General features: G+C 43.4%; 1 protein-coding gene across 1 annotated transcript; it reads left to right on the forward strand.

Annotated features, from left to right (window-relative positions):
• The first annotated feature begins 106 nt into the window (after window positions 1–106).
• LOC306782269 (polyadenylate-binding protein 1A) lies at window positions 107–6,034 on the forward strand. The gene is made up of 14 exons (XM_079275553.1): window positions 107–951; window positions 1,243–1,436; window positions 1,609–1,724; window positions 2,539–2,678; window positions 2,787–2,881; window positions 3,034–3,171; window positions 3,518–3,886; window positions 4,065–4,155; window positions 4,301–4,423; window positions 4,526–4,668; window positions 4,984–5,068; window positions 5,209–5,339; window positions 5,497–5,587; window positions 5,679–6,034. Exons 1-13 carry the CDS (start codon window positions 759–761, stop codon window positions 5,584–5,586), a joined length of 1,908 nt encoding a protein of 635 aa, XP_079131679.1. The 5' UTR covers window positions 107–758; the 3' UTR covers window position 5,587; window positions 5,679–6,034.
• Window positions 6,035–16,483: the final 10,449 nt, after the last annotated feature.

Consider the following 16,483-nt stretch of genomic DNA (forward strand, 5'->3'; position numbering starts at 1 on the left):
CGCCTGCTAAAGGAAAGCTGGTGTGAAATATCGCGATAAGTGTGACGTCAGCCTTGGTGGTACAAGCGTCGTGGTTTCGACTAGAATCGCGAAACAACCTCCACCGACCTTCCTTTCATTCTCGTAATCCGTCTGCGTAGGGTGTGCTCCGGAGCTAGTCTCGGCACACATTTTATTATTATGAAACAAACCAAAAGCTAGAGAGCACACGCAGACATATTTTTATAAGAAAAAAAAAATCGGTGAAGCAGGATTTCATTTGCCAACCCAAGCAACGCGAAGAAGTCTTCAAAAAGAACGAAAGACGAAAACGAGAAGAAACGTTAGCAAGCCAAGCAGTTAGCCTCATTGTTGGAAGCGTGGGTGATTACCGTCAGCCAGTTATATTGTCAACCGCTTATTTCTCCCTTTAAGGGCTTTGTCATTCGAGTAAACGAGAACATTTGCTTCGTTTACTACTGATAATTAAGTTGTATAACTGACTGAGGTAGAGTACCGGTTCAAAATTGTGAAGTCCGCGAGCCATATCGGTTAGGCCACGCTCCGACATTTTGCTAATCAAGCTAACTAGCCCACGTTGCTAACTGGTTAGACAGCTAGTACATGTGTCTGCGCTGTTAATTTGTAACACGTTGTTGAAGAGACCAGGCACAGGAATCTCTTCATACAAGAGGCGTATATTTGCTGACTGTTGTCAACAATATATCGAGTTAATATAACCTTCCAGTTGTACTGCCTGCGAGCACACGTCGTCCACCATGAATCCCAGCGCGCCGAGCTACCCAATGGCTTCCCTCTATGTGGGAGACCTGCACCCAGACGTTACGGAGGCCATGCTGTACGAGAAGTTCAGCCCGGCCGGGCCCATCCTCTCCATTCGGGTGTGCAGAGACATGATCACCCGTCGGTCGCTCGGCTATGCCTATGTCAACTTCCAGCAGCCCGCTGATGGTAGGTTTACTCTAAGTTTTTATAGCACACAGCTAATATTAGCAAATGGGATGTGGCACCATCTTGACTTGCATATTTTTTTCACGAACTAGACATGCTATGGCCTGGTATCTCTGTTGCAATAAGCAGAATTGTTTTAGTAATCATGATATCAGATGTCGTTATCTTATGAGCATGCATTGGTCTTGTTTTTAGTTTCTATAGAGGTACACAAGTGATAGCAGTTAAACCGATCAGACAAGACATATGAACCTAGTGTCCAGTCTTAAAATGTTGTGTCCTGTTTTCCAGCTGAGCGAGCCCTGGACACCATGAACTTTGATGTGATCAAAGGCAGGCCCCTCCGCATCATGTGGTCTCAGCGGGACCCCTCCTTGAGGAAGAGCGGAGTGGGCAACATCTTCATCAAGAACCTGGACAAGTCCATTGACAACAAAGCCCTCTATGACACCTTCTCTGCCTTTGGAAACATCCTGTCCTGCAAGGTAGGCAGGGCACCATTCACTGTGTCCACCTCTGCGTTTGTGTTTGAGTGCTTTACATACAGAACACTAGTTTGCATGACTACAGATTGAAACTGATGCTGTGTGTCTGTGGTGTTTTTAAATGCATGGTGTTTGGGATTGTTTTGACATGCTCAAATCTCCCCTTTCCAAGGTGGTTTGTGATGAAAATGGCTCAAAGGGTTACGGCTTTGTGCACTTTGAGACCCACGAGGCTGCTGAGCGGGCCATTGAGAAAATGAATGGCATGTTGCTCAATGACAGAAAAGTGTAAGTGGGACTACAATTACACTTGTTTAGATAAGTATTTTTTGGAGTGTCGTATGAACGTGACTTTTATATCTAATCAAGTTTGTGTATAACTGCATCTTGTCCTCAAACCCATCTCCAATCCTGCCTACTGACCTTTCTGTTTTCATACAACCAAGTGAATAATGACAATCTCCCTAAAGAGCAGTGGCAAGTTTTGAACATCTTTCAGTGTTAGACGCAGGGAACCTTTAAATCTGTGCAAGTGTAGTTGTGAAATACTATCCAAAATAATAGTTATTTGTTTTTAAAGTAGTGTACAATCCTAGTATTCTGTAATTCATTTCATAGTGTTTCTTTGTGAAATGACACCAGGGGAAGCGTGGTTTGAAGCAGCCTGATCCATAAGAAAGATTTCTGTGATTGCTGTCACATTTTTCCTGCAGTCTACACTGCTTACCGTGTTCACTTGGTGCAAATGCCCGTGTTACAACTTGTTTAGTCGTTCATTGCCGTTAACCTGAAATGCATCCTCCTGAATAATACATTTTTTGCTCTCCTGGGGTAAATGATAATATTAGTGCTTTACTTCTTGACTGGTTTAAGATCTAAACACACTGCAGCTATACAAGAGCTTTGGGTGTTCCACACTACTTTTTGTTGCCAAAAAAGACTATTACAGCGAACAGTTTTTCCAAAAGCTCTGGGTTTTCCGTTGATATTCCAGCCAAAGTCATTTGAAAACCATGGTAATTGAGCGGTTAAGCCAAGTCTTGTCTTGGTATGTACTGATGTGTGATGTAAATAATAATATTTTACATCATTTAACCAACAGATTTGTTGGCCGCTTTAAGTCTCGCAAAGAGAGGGAGGCTGAGCTCGGGGCACGCGCCAGAGAGTTTACCAATGTTTACATCAAGAACTTTGGGGAGGACATGGATGACGAGAAGCTAAGGGAGATGTTTAATAAATATGGTAAGACAATGATACTGTTTCAGAGAGTGGCATGCTTACAATTAAGTAGGTTGCCGGTGTTAATTGGTCCAATTTTATAATATGTGCTGATGGGCTATTCTGTTGTAGGACCTGCCCTTAGCATCCGGGTTATGACTGACGAGAGTGGCAAATCCAAGGGATTTGGCTTTGTCAGCTTCGAGAGACACGAGGATGCACAAAAGGTGAGGATCAACTCGTGGTTCTTTTCTCAGGGGACATAATATATATCTTTTTAATAATTGGAAAATTAACCTGTCACTGTACCTCTGCTATGAGTGAGTATAAATCAATACAACCATATCTTCCGTTACGTCTATTGCTTATTTCATTGCAGGCTGTGGACGACATGAACGGCAAAGACCTTAATGGCAGACAAGTGTATGTGGGCCGCGCACAGAAGAAAGGAGAGCGGCAGAATGAGCTCAAGCGTAAATTTGAGCAGATGAAACAGGATCGCATGACGAGATACCAGGTTTGTTTGCCTTCCACTCTGGCGTAGCAATTTCATTCGACACATTACATGGTTTTAGCATTTTAGCAAATAACCGAAATATGCATTCTGGGTCCTGATGCCCCCCCTACCAGTCAGTGTGAAGATACCCATGTAGGGGGTGTGTCTACCAACAGGCCCAGTAGTTCAAATTGTGATGAGCAGTAAAGTTGGTGCAAAGGATCGAGAATTAAAGTTGCGTAACGTTTTGTAGCCTTCTAAAACCTAATTTTAACTTGTTTGTCATTGGATACAATGGTTGCTGGCTCTACAAGACTCTGCTGATTTGACTCATTCTTGATGCATTACTTTGTTTTCCATACACCAGGGTGTCAATCTGTATGTGAAAAACCTGGATGATGGCCTGGACGACGAGCGCCTACGTAAAGAATTCTCTCCATTCGGAACCATAACTAGCGCTAAGGTAATGATGGAGGGGGGCCGCAGCAAAGGCTTTGGCTTTGTGTGTTTCTCTTCCCCGGAAGAGGCAACAAAGGCCGTTACAGAAATGAACGGACGTATTGTTGCCACAAAGCCACTGTATGTGGCCCTGGCCCAGCGTAAGGAGGAGCGTCAAGCCCATCTAACCAACCAGTACATGCAGAGGATGGCCACAGTCCGTGCTGTGCCCAACCCTGTCCTCAACCCATATCAGCCTGCCCCACCCTCAGGCTATTTCATGGCGGCTATACCTCAGGTGAGTCTCCCACCCCCTGTGCCTGACAACTAAGCATACCTGATTGTTGGTAGTTAAATGTACAGGTGCACTGTGTTACACTGGTGTTAACCACTTCTGTTGGTTGAGGGTAAATGTGTCAGTACCGTGGCTGTAACAGATCATGTAATGATGAATCGTTTCTCTCCTCCCGGCTCAGGCCCAGAACCGTGCCGCGTACTACTCCGCCAACCAGCTGGCGCAGCTTCGGCCCAGCCCTCGTTGGGCCACTCAAGGCGTGCGGCCTCAACGTAAGTAGAAACTTTGTATCCAGTGAACAGAACGGCCAACGTGATGCTGTCACTGAATTGGTAACAAGCACCCTCTATTAACATTGAAAGTGCTGAGTCATGACTACTCTCGCATGGATCTCTAATGCTGTTCCGCTTCCTTCAGACTTCCAAAACATGCCCAATGCCATGCGCCCATCAGCTCCCCGGCCCCAGACCTTCAACACCATCCGTCCCACCGCGACCCCCAACGCGCAGGTCCCACGCATGATGGCGTCCCAGCGCATGCGTAAGTATTTCAGCTCTGAGCACAGAAACCGCTGTGTTTTGTTCCTCTGTTAATCACCGACGTAGCTTTGACGAAGTGCCCTTCTCACCTTCCTCTCCTCAGCCACCCAGGCCCTCGGCCAACGCCCTACCGGTGCGTCAGCCACTGCCGCCCCAGTGCGAGCTATGCCCCAGTACAAGTATGCCGCTGGTGTGCGCAACCCCCAGCAGCACATGGCGTCCCAGCCACAGGTCCCCATGCAGCAGGTATGTACTGATTTGACCATCGTTGCCTTGGTGTAAGGCACTGAAAGTCTACATAGTTTCATTCATAAACGACTGGGAATTTGATAAGAAATGTGCTTTTGGACTATCTGCATTTCTGACTACTGTGTGTGCGCACATGGTCAATGTGTACAGAAGTCAATACAATATTCACAATACCCAGCACTCACCTTTCAGTCATTCATAGAAATAGTGGAAATAGATTCTGATAATTATGCAGTGGTAGTTTTGCATTCGGTCATTTTTACAGTTGGTCTGAATATGTCCCTAAACTCAAATATTTCCTTCCTTCTCCAGCCTGCTGTCCATGTCCAAGGACAAGAGCCCCTGACTGCCTCCATGCTGGCTGCTGCCCCTCCTCAGGAACAGAAGCAGATGCTGGGTCAGTACATACTCTGCTCAGAGTTACAGAGAACTAACAAACACAAATAGGATTCTGTCTGGTCACCGAGTTATTTGACACATTCAGTCTGGTTTCATGCGTTTTGAAACGGTTGTTGATTGCTGTTCTTTTTCTGTCAGGTGAGCGTCTGTTCCCCCTGATCCAGAACATGCACCCCAGCCTGGCTGGCAAGATCACCGGTATGCTGCTGGAGATCGACAACTCTGAACTTCTCCACATGCTGGAGTCACCTGAGTCGCTGCGCTCAAAGGTCAGTTAATGGCTAAGCTGTTAGATCTCCGGAATTTGTTATCCATTTGAAAACAATCTTTGCTCCTCTAAATTGCGAGCCTGGTTGCTAGCAGCTTCCTGAATGAGTACAACAGACGTGCTTCATATGCAGTGGTTCATGAAGTGTTTTGTTTCAGGTGGATGAGGCTGTTGCTGTGCTCCAGGCCCACCAGGCCAAGGAGGCGGCTCAGAAGTCTACCACCCCTGCTGGAGTTCCCAGCGTCTAAGGTGCGTGTGGGGATTTTATTTTTGATATCTGTATCAGTTAGCGTGTAGATTCCATAAGTTTAAGCATCGATGTTGTTTTTTTGTCTTACAGATTGAAACCTGCTTCACCGAAGAAAAAGCGAAAAAAATATTAAACATTGAAAAACCTAAAACTCTGAAAACATTGCAAAATGATAAATTATTTCTTAAAAAAAGAAAAACAATTAATCTGCCAGGTCTAGAGATGATAAAACTAGACCTTGATCATAAACCAAATTTGTTGGGGAAAAAAATAGAAAAATAGAAAAAAATCGAGATTATAAATTTGAATGCATTCCTCTGTTTTATGTCATTTTACTGTGTCAGTGCTCAGAATATCGGCCATGTTCAGGAAGGTGGTAGCTGAGCATTATGAAAGGTGATTTGTATTGTAAACTGCTGGCTGTAATAAAATTCTCATTCAAAATTCAGGCCTCTATTTAATTTCTAAGTGTTGTCCCTATGGATTTTCATACCTGTAATAATTACATAGATATTTACTCCAGTCTCATTTATGCATGTCTTCACAGACCGCCTGTCTCAGATGTATTACAATGAACTGGTGATTGGGCAGATGTTTTCCTGAGGGATGATGTTTGCAGTCCAAAGTTTGTTCACGCAGAACTGTGTTCCAATACCCATCCTACCATACTGTTAGGTGTGCCTGATAGACTTATATGTCCAAATGCATAGTATCACATGTTTGCCAAAAAGCTCCAGGATGTTGTACTGCATCTGGTCCCATTTTGCAGTCTGCAAGCCAGCATGCTTTCCTGGCTATTCTGACCCACAATCCTTTGTACAGCAGATATTTGAGACAGTGCATCAAAGTTCAGGGTGCCAGCTGCAGTGTGTTGAGATTTGGAATGCAGCTCACATTTTATTAAAGCATGCAGTGCGGTACTGTTGCCTTCCACCAGGTGTCCCTGTCGTTCAGTGTTTAGCCATCACAAGCAGCTTCTTTAAAGTTGTGGGAATAGATGTGCTCTGGCTTACTTTACAGTGAGACGCTTGTAGGCTTCTGTCTCATTCAAGGCCGACTGTGGGCAGATTCACCACGGTAAAATGGCTAAATATGTGCCGCTCTGATCTATATAGATGATGATAATCAATAGTCACACCAAGTAGGACAGCATGCATAAATAACTTGTACACAGTCATGTATGTTAATGGTGGTGAAGAAGCCATTTCATCACATCTTTCCTCCAAACAGATGCTTCTTCAAACCAGAGCACAGGGGAGCTTGCCTGTCTAAGAACTGACAAAGCATGAATGTGTCTTTAATTTGCAATCAGACTGACTATCTTGGTTACTGATACTATTTTGGTTGAAGTTGCCAAGCGTTCTAAATCGTATACTGCTTTCAGTACGTACTGCAGCTGCCCAAACACAGTACTCACTGTTGCATGCAGTGTGCATTCAATTGGGTGCACACTGCATGCACAACATACTGCTTCATAACATTGCACTTCGATCCTCTTGCTCATGTATGCCTCGCAGAGAATTGTGGGTCAGAATGGACAGAAAAGCATGCCATCTTCCGACCTGCAAAATGGGACCAGATGCAGTAGGACATGCTGGTATTTTTGGCATTCTGCATTTTGTGGCACACGAAATCGTAAAGTTGCATGGTGGGTATTGGAACGCACAGAATATGATGAAATATTTTGATACAACAAATGAAATGTTGGGAACAATACATTTAAATATTTGGAAAGAAAGAATACATTGACATTAAACCTCAAGGCTGTAATACATGTGGAGACACTTGAGTACAGACTTTTAATTTGTAATGCCTTCTCCCCAACAGACAGCTTCAACTTTGAAATACAAGATACAAATGATGTGACTTGTGTGTCTTCAATGAAATTGTGGGGTAAGTGAAAAAAACTTAAAGCTCCAAAAAAAGATTAAATAAAGCCATAACGTAAGCAAATGTAACCGATACATTTCATACATGGTTTCCTGTCAGCAAAATGGAGAATTTGAATACTACAAGTCGGGAAAATATATTTTTGCAGCTGTACTGTTAACTACAGTGCCCTCCAGAATTACTGGCACCCTTTAGTAAAAATTAGCAAAACAGGCTGTGAAAAAATGTCTTTATTGTTTATCCTCATGAACTTTCATTCAAAATATTCACAAAAATCAAACCTTTAACTGAAGTAACATCATTGAAAGAAACATTAAATTCTTATCCTGAAACAAATAGTTTTCTCAAAAATATATGTGCCACAATTATTGGCACCCCTTCATTTAATATTTTGTGCAGCCTGCCTTTGCCAAGATAACAGGTCTGAGTCTTCTCCTATAATGCGTGATGAGGTTGTTGAACACATGGCACTGGATCTGAGACCATTCCTCCATGCAGAATCTCTCCAGATCCTTCAGATCCCGAGCTCCTCTTCAGCTCATCCCACAGATGTTCCATGGGGTTTAGGTCGGGGGACTGTGATGGCCATGGCAAAACCTTTATTCTGTGGTCGGTGAACCATTTTTGTGTCTATTTTGAGGTGTGCTTCGGATCATCGTCCTGCTGGAAGGTCCAAACACGGCCCATTTTAAGCTTCCTGGCAGAGGCTGTTAGGTTTTCATTTAATATCTGCTGGTATTTGATGAGTCCATGATACCATGTATCCTAACAAGATGTCCAGGGCCTTTGGAAGAAAAACAGCCCCACAACATCAAAGATCCGCCACCATACTTCACAGTGGGTTTGAGGTGCTTCTCTGTGTGGCACACTTATCTTTCTGACTACGACAAAACCCACCTTTGATGTTTGTTGCCAAAAAGCTCTATTTTGGTCTCATCTGACCATATAACCTGGTCCCATTGAATCCCAGTAACGTTTGGCAAACTGGAGGCGCTTTAGTTTGTTGTTGATTGACAGCAGAGGCTTTTTTCTGGGAAACCTCCCAAACAGCTTGTAGTGATGTCGGTGGGTCTGATGGTAGTTTTGGAGACTTTCTGACCCCAAGACTCAACTAACCTCTGCACTTCTCCAGCTGTGATCCTTGGAGATTCTTTTGCCAGTCGAACCATCCTCCTCACGGTGCGTGGGGTCAATGTACACACACGTCCTCTTCCAGGCTGATTCTTAACATCTCCCGTCGCTTTAAACTTCTTAATCATTGCCCTGATAGTGGAAATGGGTATTTTCAACTGTTTAGAGATTTTCTTATGTCCTTTTCCTGATTTGTGCAGCTCAACAACTTTTCATCACACATCGTCACTGTGTTCTTGGGTCTTTCCCATTGTGATGAATGACTGAGGGAATTTGGCCTGTGTCACCTCATATTTATACCCCAGTGAAACAGGAAGTCACGGTTGACCACTTAAGGTGAATTTAAAAATGTAAAATATGACTGGAATTATACTCCAGTTAAATTTTAATCATGAGATTTTCTAGGGGTGCCAATAATTGTGGCGCACATGCTTTGGAGAAAAATATTTATTTAATGTCAAAATTTTTTTCACAGCCTGTTTTGTTCAAATTCACTAAGGGTGCCAATGATTCTGGAGGGCACTGTATCATAATTGTATTGGGGTCATTTAGATAAAGACTAATGTTCCTTAAACTCAAACGTTTGCTATCACATGCCATGTAATTACAAACTAAGTTATCTTATCATTGTTTAATCATTGAATCATTTATAGAATTTGTCCTTCATTTAAGTTGATTTTCTATAAACTTAATTATTTTTCAACAGATACTGGTTAATAAAGTCAGAAAATAAGGCAGTGCTCCAGAAAGTCACAGTTTTCTCATCATGTCGATGTTGAAGGAGCTCTGGTTGAGTAACAGCTCAGGCCTATAGCCTCACAGTTGACCTGCCCCACCACGTTAGCTTCCCAGCATAAGTTGCATAGTAACTGATCTTATATGTTGAATTTACTTCATGGAACCGACTGAACTGAATATGAGTCATACTACCCGACATAAGTCTGGCTCATTTGGTAAACTGGCTGTAAGGAAAGGTCATGCAGTATCTTGTCTTGTAACCTGAGAACACTGAAGTAAATGTGGATTCATCTGTTTTCTTTTCACTCATTTATAAAGGAGACCTTCCACATTTTGATGCTTTATTCAGATAGTGGGAAAACTGGAAGTAGGCTGTAGAGACACGTGGGAAAGCTCTGGTCGGAATCGGTCCCTGGTGTAGGCCATGTTCTCCAACGGAGCTGTTGAGGAACTCCCTTTGAGTTGGAATGTGTGCTTTTATCACATCTCCAATGCTTCCTTTGCTGACTTCCCTGTATTATTGGACCGACAACCCATTTAATATATCACCAGTGTCCAATTTTATAGGGGCTGCAGACTCTTCCAACGTCTCCCCTGACACTGCAGCACAGACACTCCCAGGCTCAAGATCAGCCCTCGTTTAAGGAACATATTTCAAAACGTGTTACAGTACAAGGCCGACACAAAACCACTTTCTGTAGGGATTTCATAGAAGTAGCTATAGTTTTAACTCATGTTTGTTCCTATCTGTTTCTGGCTCACAAAGGGAGGATTTTGAGTGAAAATCTTTTATCTCCATCATGTGATAGGCTCATGTAAACACCAACAGTGCCGTATTCCCCCTCTGTATCCCGTGCCTTTTCATTTGAGGTGTAATACTCCTGTGGATGGAGCTTCTGTGTGGCCTGATTGTAAGGTCCCACGTTGTGTCGGATTTGGAGTTGTGTACATACACACTTTGGTAACTACAGGACGCATATGCACAAAAAGAACCCTCAGCTTACCCCAGATTCCTGCTATCACATGACTTCCACAGTCTGGTTCGGGGCTGCTACTTGTTTTGGTCGGCTTTCCTCCCTAATTAGGCTTCAAGGAATGCTTACTAAACAGAGTGTTTCTAACATTGCCCATCTGTGAATATGAGAGTGGCAGTAATAGTCAGAGCTGTGGAATTCCACCAGCTCGTTCGTCACTTCCTCTCGTGTCCCTTTTAATATTCATAAACACACAGAGAGCTATGGGGTAATCCTCTGTAGCTTGGATTAGATGTGTCTGTCTGGCACTGCCCTGTCTGCCAGTCAACCAACAAAACCTTGTATGTACGACATGAATGTCTGAAACTTAAAAAAAGAGTCATATTTAAAGGCTTTACAAGTCATTTATGGGACATGAGGGAGCTTAGTGCTTGACTCTAATGTTTATATTGCACTCCAGTGTACACCAAGTCCCCAAGCTTGGAGATGACATCAGGCCCGATAGCTTTTCAGCTGTATTTTTATTTTACTATGTCAAAGATTTGATTTAATAAGCAACACAAAGTACACCCAACAGAAAATAGACATAGGACAGCTAACGAAAAACTAGCAGCTGGTTGGTGTAAGTGTAGAGTAGTGATACTCTTCATTTCTGGTTTGTTATACTAAATTGTATTATTATTACAATTATAATAGTAGTATTACCATCAAAATCAATATATATAATAATCATGATAATTAAGTACAAAATATGTTTTACAGATTACATATGAGCTCTTGTAAAAACGTTACAGAAGTCACCGCGGGGGAGAAACTTTGGTCAAAATCTCGCGATGCGATTTGAATTTCTCAGCCTGAACGAGAACAGCGAACAACAGAGAGAGCTCTGTAGGAGCTGTTGTCGTTCGGAACGGAACGGATAGGTGGGACCGAAGACAGAGGAGAAGAAGTGCTAGTAGCAGTGGGGAAGTAATTCTCTGATTTATTAACTTGAAACCATTTTTGGAAGGCAGAGCGTTTCCTTTCGTCTCTGGTTCTGTCTGCGGAACAAGTGTCACTAGCAACAGACGGTATGTTCTCATCGTTTCTTGCTAACCTTGCTAGCCAGCTGCTAACGCTCGCTGTATTTGGGCACTGTTAACGTTAGGCTGGCTTTCTGGTAATGGTAAACTGGGAGACCCTCAGAACATTTCTAGTGGCTCATCGCTGTATTTTGTTACCGTGATGTGCCCTATTTGTCTGTCTGGACACGTGTACCAGCTGGTGGTTAAACACAATGAACTAACGTTATCGAGCTAACCGAGCTACCAATCTACCGTTGTTGAGAAGTCCAAGACAAGGAACACGTACGAAAACCAACGCCAAATGGTGATTACTTTTGTAAAGTTAAGTTAAATCACGGCAGCTGATTACCAATGTAGACTTAATCAATAAGGCTGGAGTCAACTGAAGACGTTGAGTTGTTTTTTAACCGACGGCAGCAGGGTTGATTTGCTAATTACTGCCATGACGAGAGAAAAAAGTTATGATTCAGTGTGAGGGGTTTGGTGCCGTTGTGTTCACGGTCAACTGAAACGTGAAACCGGGATCTGTTACATTGTGTGCAGCTAGGTCCTTGGTGCCTCATTTCTTTTGTAACAAATTGGTGGAAGTGTTCTTTGCACGATTTGTACTTTGTCAGATGTCACAACCTTTAACGTTACCTGCCAAGACGAAGATGGAGACCACCATTCAGCTTAGATAAAAAACAAAAAAACACACAATGCAAATTTGGATTATCAGGTTTTAAGTCATGAAGATTAGACATGTTAATTGCAGTAAAAATATGAATCAGTAACGGATATTTAAGCAGGACATGGTCAGCAACAATACTCGGGTAGGCCGGGGCGTTTAAACGATGCTTGACTTTGATATTTGTATGGTTGGGACCAGCGAATGAAGCTGCACTTCTTGTGTCTTTAATCAGCCCTTCCCTAAATCTGGAAGTAAAGGTAGTGGAAGTGTACACTGTAGTGGAAATCTCCAGCTGCCACCCAGTGTAGTTGTTCCACTTGACTTATCATCCTCTACTTCAAACAGACTGAACACTTGGTCCGTATGTTTTGGTCCACTTTGCATTTGCCCCGTCCCTGTTAGCTGAATTATGCAGCTACAAGCTGTCATCCTCTGGGTCCTCTTCATTGTGGGAAGTCCAGATCCTGAATAACATCAAAGAACGACATACGGCATGTCCCTCATTGTCATTCGGTCAACGATGTAAAGTTGAGCTATTTTTGAATGATCTGGTGCCTTTCATACACTTGCCCATAGAAATACGGTCTACACATTTTAAGGGTCTATATAGCTGACAATGTTGTCAAAATGATATTTCAACATTGCAAAACAAAATTAATAAGAACAATTTTTTTGTGTTTTTTTTATAGTTTGTTGCCCACTGTTTTGCAACTTCTTAGTGTTGTATTTGCAGCATGAATTGCCCCAAACAGGGCTCAACACAAACTTGTAGAATTGCTGGTCAGGCTGGCAACTGGGCTGCAGCTTTTGGTTGCCGAAACTGAAAATATGGTTGCCATTTTCATTCATCTTAGTAATTCGGATCCTGTGCAGTTCAACATCAGCTTGATAATGAAAATGTGACTCAAAATAACTAAACTGTTTGTAGTTTGTGTTTTATCAGTTGGATTAGTCAAACTATTCACCCCACAATCAAGCAACTTCATGTGCTTTACCATTGTGTTTTACACACACGAGTTAAGGTTGTGATACTGAGCTATATAAATAAAACTGACGTGACTGTCGTTCAGCACCACAGGTTTCTAATAGACATTTGTTGTGTTTGTTATATGTGTTGGACGCAGCCCTCCAGACTAATCAGTGTTTGGGTGTCAGAGGCCTCCCATGGCTTAGCAGCAGGTTGTCCAGACCTGTGTGTTGTTCCACAGAAAGGTCATTAGCCCAGCGTGACGACCTGGCCTGTGTGCTTTGTGTGTTTTGTCAGGGCCACGGTAAACACAGCTGCAGGGCTAGGTGGTGGTGGCCCGCTCACATCAGGGTGCTGTCAATGATTATGACTTGCATTTGTGCATCTTGAATGATCAGGCACCTATCTCATTGTGCTCTACCACATATATGCATTGTTGATGCTTTGAAGTAGGATGGCAGTTTGACCCTGTGAGACCGTGGAAACAGAAAAGGAGTGAAACGGACATTGATTTGTTTTCTGTGGTCATTTGAGGAGTACAAGAAAAGAACTGACTGGCTACTTAGCTTGTCCTTCTCCTGAGCAGCGGGGAGTGAGGCTGAGGGACCCATAGACTGTATATAAGAAGTGGACGTAGTCATCGGCAGGTGGTTTGTGGACTGCTGTTACGAAGCTTCGATTTCGCTGTCAGCATCTTGGCTTTTTTCGCATCTGATGAACGGAAGTTACCATATTTGGAATGCGGAGGAGTGACGTAGTGAAGCCGGATACGTCTCTGGTAGCGACATTAAGCCCGCCCTAAAGCATACTCTGCTTTATGGTCTGTTTGACTCTAATGGACCATAATTTACGAAATGAACATCATGCTGTATTGAAGAAGACTTGAAGCTAGAGATCGAGACTATAAACTCATGTTTACTGAGGTAATAAATTAAGAGAGAAGTAGAGTCATTTTCTCATAGATTTCTATACAACCAGAGTTCTATACAACCAGAGGAGTCGCCCCCTGCTGGTCAGTAGAGAGAATGTTAGTTTTAAGACACTCCGCATCTGCTTTATTCGGCAGAACTGGAGGTTGCAGCCTGGTTAGACCCAGCCACCGGCCCGCTGTTGGGCTAATTTTTTGAAACCAGTGTAACATTTAAGCATGATAGAATTAGCAAGCCAGCTAACTAGCCAGCTCTCGGCTAGCTCCACGCTTTAACGCTACACTGGTTACAGAAAACAAGCCGAACAGTCAATGTGCTCTCTTACGCTGTGAGAAGAAAGCCAAACTGTGTTCAGATTTCCCACTAATGTTTGAGGGACAGTGCATGAGTCAATTTCAGGATTCCAAATTAAACAAAAACCAAAATAGATTTGTTGATGTTAATTACAAATCAATTACATTTCCTTGTCTAATCCATGACTTGTTGATGGCATGCCTCACGCCTGCGTGGCCATGAACTGTAGTTTCATTTCAGTCATCTCAAACTAAAACTCATCTGAACAGTAAAGATTAAAAATACATTACTAATGTTTGGCTAGAATAAAAGCCTATCCAGAACTAATGCAATATTACTGATATTTAAATATAGGAATTGATTACCTGAATTATGGAGCTGGTTCATCAGGTGTGGTCCAAATGGAGGAGGAGAAATACAGCCAAGTGGGCTTAAAGGGAACATCAATGAATTTATTGATGCAGACGTCAAGCTCCATCACAAACTTAAGTGTCATTAATTTACACGACCTCAAAGGATGTTCAATGTGTGTATCAGGCCAGCAAGCAACCGTAACTGCATCCTAGTCAAGAAGCCGGTGCAAATACAGTATTGAGGGGGTGGTTGCAGCAGTAAGAGTGGGACGGCAAACTCTCTACCAGTTGGCAAATGTGGTGTTTTCTTTTTGTTGTCTTACTCTTCTCTGTCTCACCAGGGGACATTTATCACACACTCCGTTTACCAGTCCATCCCTTTCTATTTCACACCCTCGCCCCTGACTTTTAGCTCTCTCAGCTGAGCTGAAATGCCAGGATGCTTACCTAATTTCCTCCCCACTTGAGGGAAGTGTGGGAGGGAGGAGGAGGAGGAGGAGGAGGGGGGGGGGGCAGCTGGAGACTGTACTGGCTTTGTTGGGGTTGGAAACTTTTTTGCTGTTCTCCCTGTCGGCCAGCCTTGCCTCTCTTTGTACGCTGGACAATGCCTCCCCTGTTCACGCTGCTGTTGTGTTTCTTGTTTGCACCGTTTCCAATCCTTTGCATCTTGCAGGGTCAGATTCAAAACACAATGCATGACCAATACGCTTGTATTTCTCCTGTTTGAACAACCGTATACTGTGTGCGGTCATTTAGAGACAGCCACCGACCCCCGTTTTCAGCTAGTTCCACATGCTGGTGAAACGGAAGGGACGCTGTTTTATCCCACATCAGTCAGTAGCCGCTCGGCTCTGGTTGGCTCTGTGTCCGTTCATGGTGCAGTGGGAAGCCTCTCTAATGCAGTGACTGTCCCCAGCCCCCGACCATCCCAGGAATGTGCATAGAGGCAGCATTACACAGGAGACAGACGGGCCAGGAATGCAGTCGGACTGATACTGACTGGCTAAATACACCGGCTCAGCTGCTGCATTTTTCTCTGTTCACATTCCGGGCCTGCCATCACTGTTGTCCCCCTGTCTCTGTACCTGTACTTCTTTGAACCTATTGTTGTCTCTGCTTGCACCTTGGTGTATCTCTCATCTAATGGCTAACTGTTGAGTCTTTAGTTTAGACTTATGCTGAACCGTTTAAAACATTTCTTTTTTTCCACTGGCAAAGGTTGCTGATAGTACCTGGTACTTTTGGTATGACCTCGGGAGAGGTTCCAATCGAGCTGACCCTGCAGACCACTGATTGGTTGGGGAGAATCGTCCCTAGAGTCGAGACATCCTGCGCACACCTGACATTTTTAAATAGCCATGCTACCATCCTGTACTCCACTGCACGGACATTCCTCTGTTTGGTTTCCGACAAAAGGATCCAGCAAGAGAACACACAATGTTGTTGTGTGTACGTGTCGGGTTGAAGATGATGTTGCGGCAGTTTCACGTGGCGTCACTATGACAATAAGCTAAGAATCCTACCTACATTGTGGGGGTGCTCTCTGCAGTGGAAAACTACCGTACTTTCCGGACTATAGAGCGCACCGGTATATAGGCCGCACCAGTTGATTTTTAAAAGAAAAAATAATTTGTACATAGATAAGCCACACTGGTCTATAAGCCGCAGGTGTCCCTGTTGAACAGCAAGATGCTTTTAACAGTACTAAAGTTGTCTTCTTCTATGAACATCATAACATGTCGCTAGCTTCTAAGCTAATTTTAACATTACGGCCAATGGGGAAATGCTAACCGCGATTAGCATGAGCAAATATATGATATATCCTTGTACATCTTTTCATGCAGACATACTTGCATTACAGACTATGGTCTCTCACGGCTACCAA

This window comes from Melanostigma gelatinosum, assembly GCF_949748355.1.
Source record: "Melanostigma gelatinosum genome assembly, chromosome: 9".
Lineage (NCBI taxonomy): Eukaryota > Metazoa > Chordata > Actinopteri > Perciformes > Zoarcidae > Melanostigma > Melanostigma gelatinosum.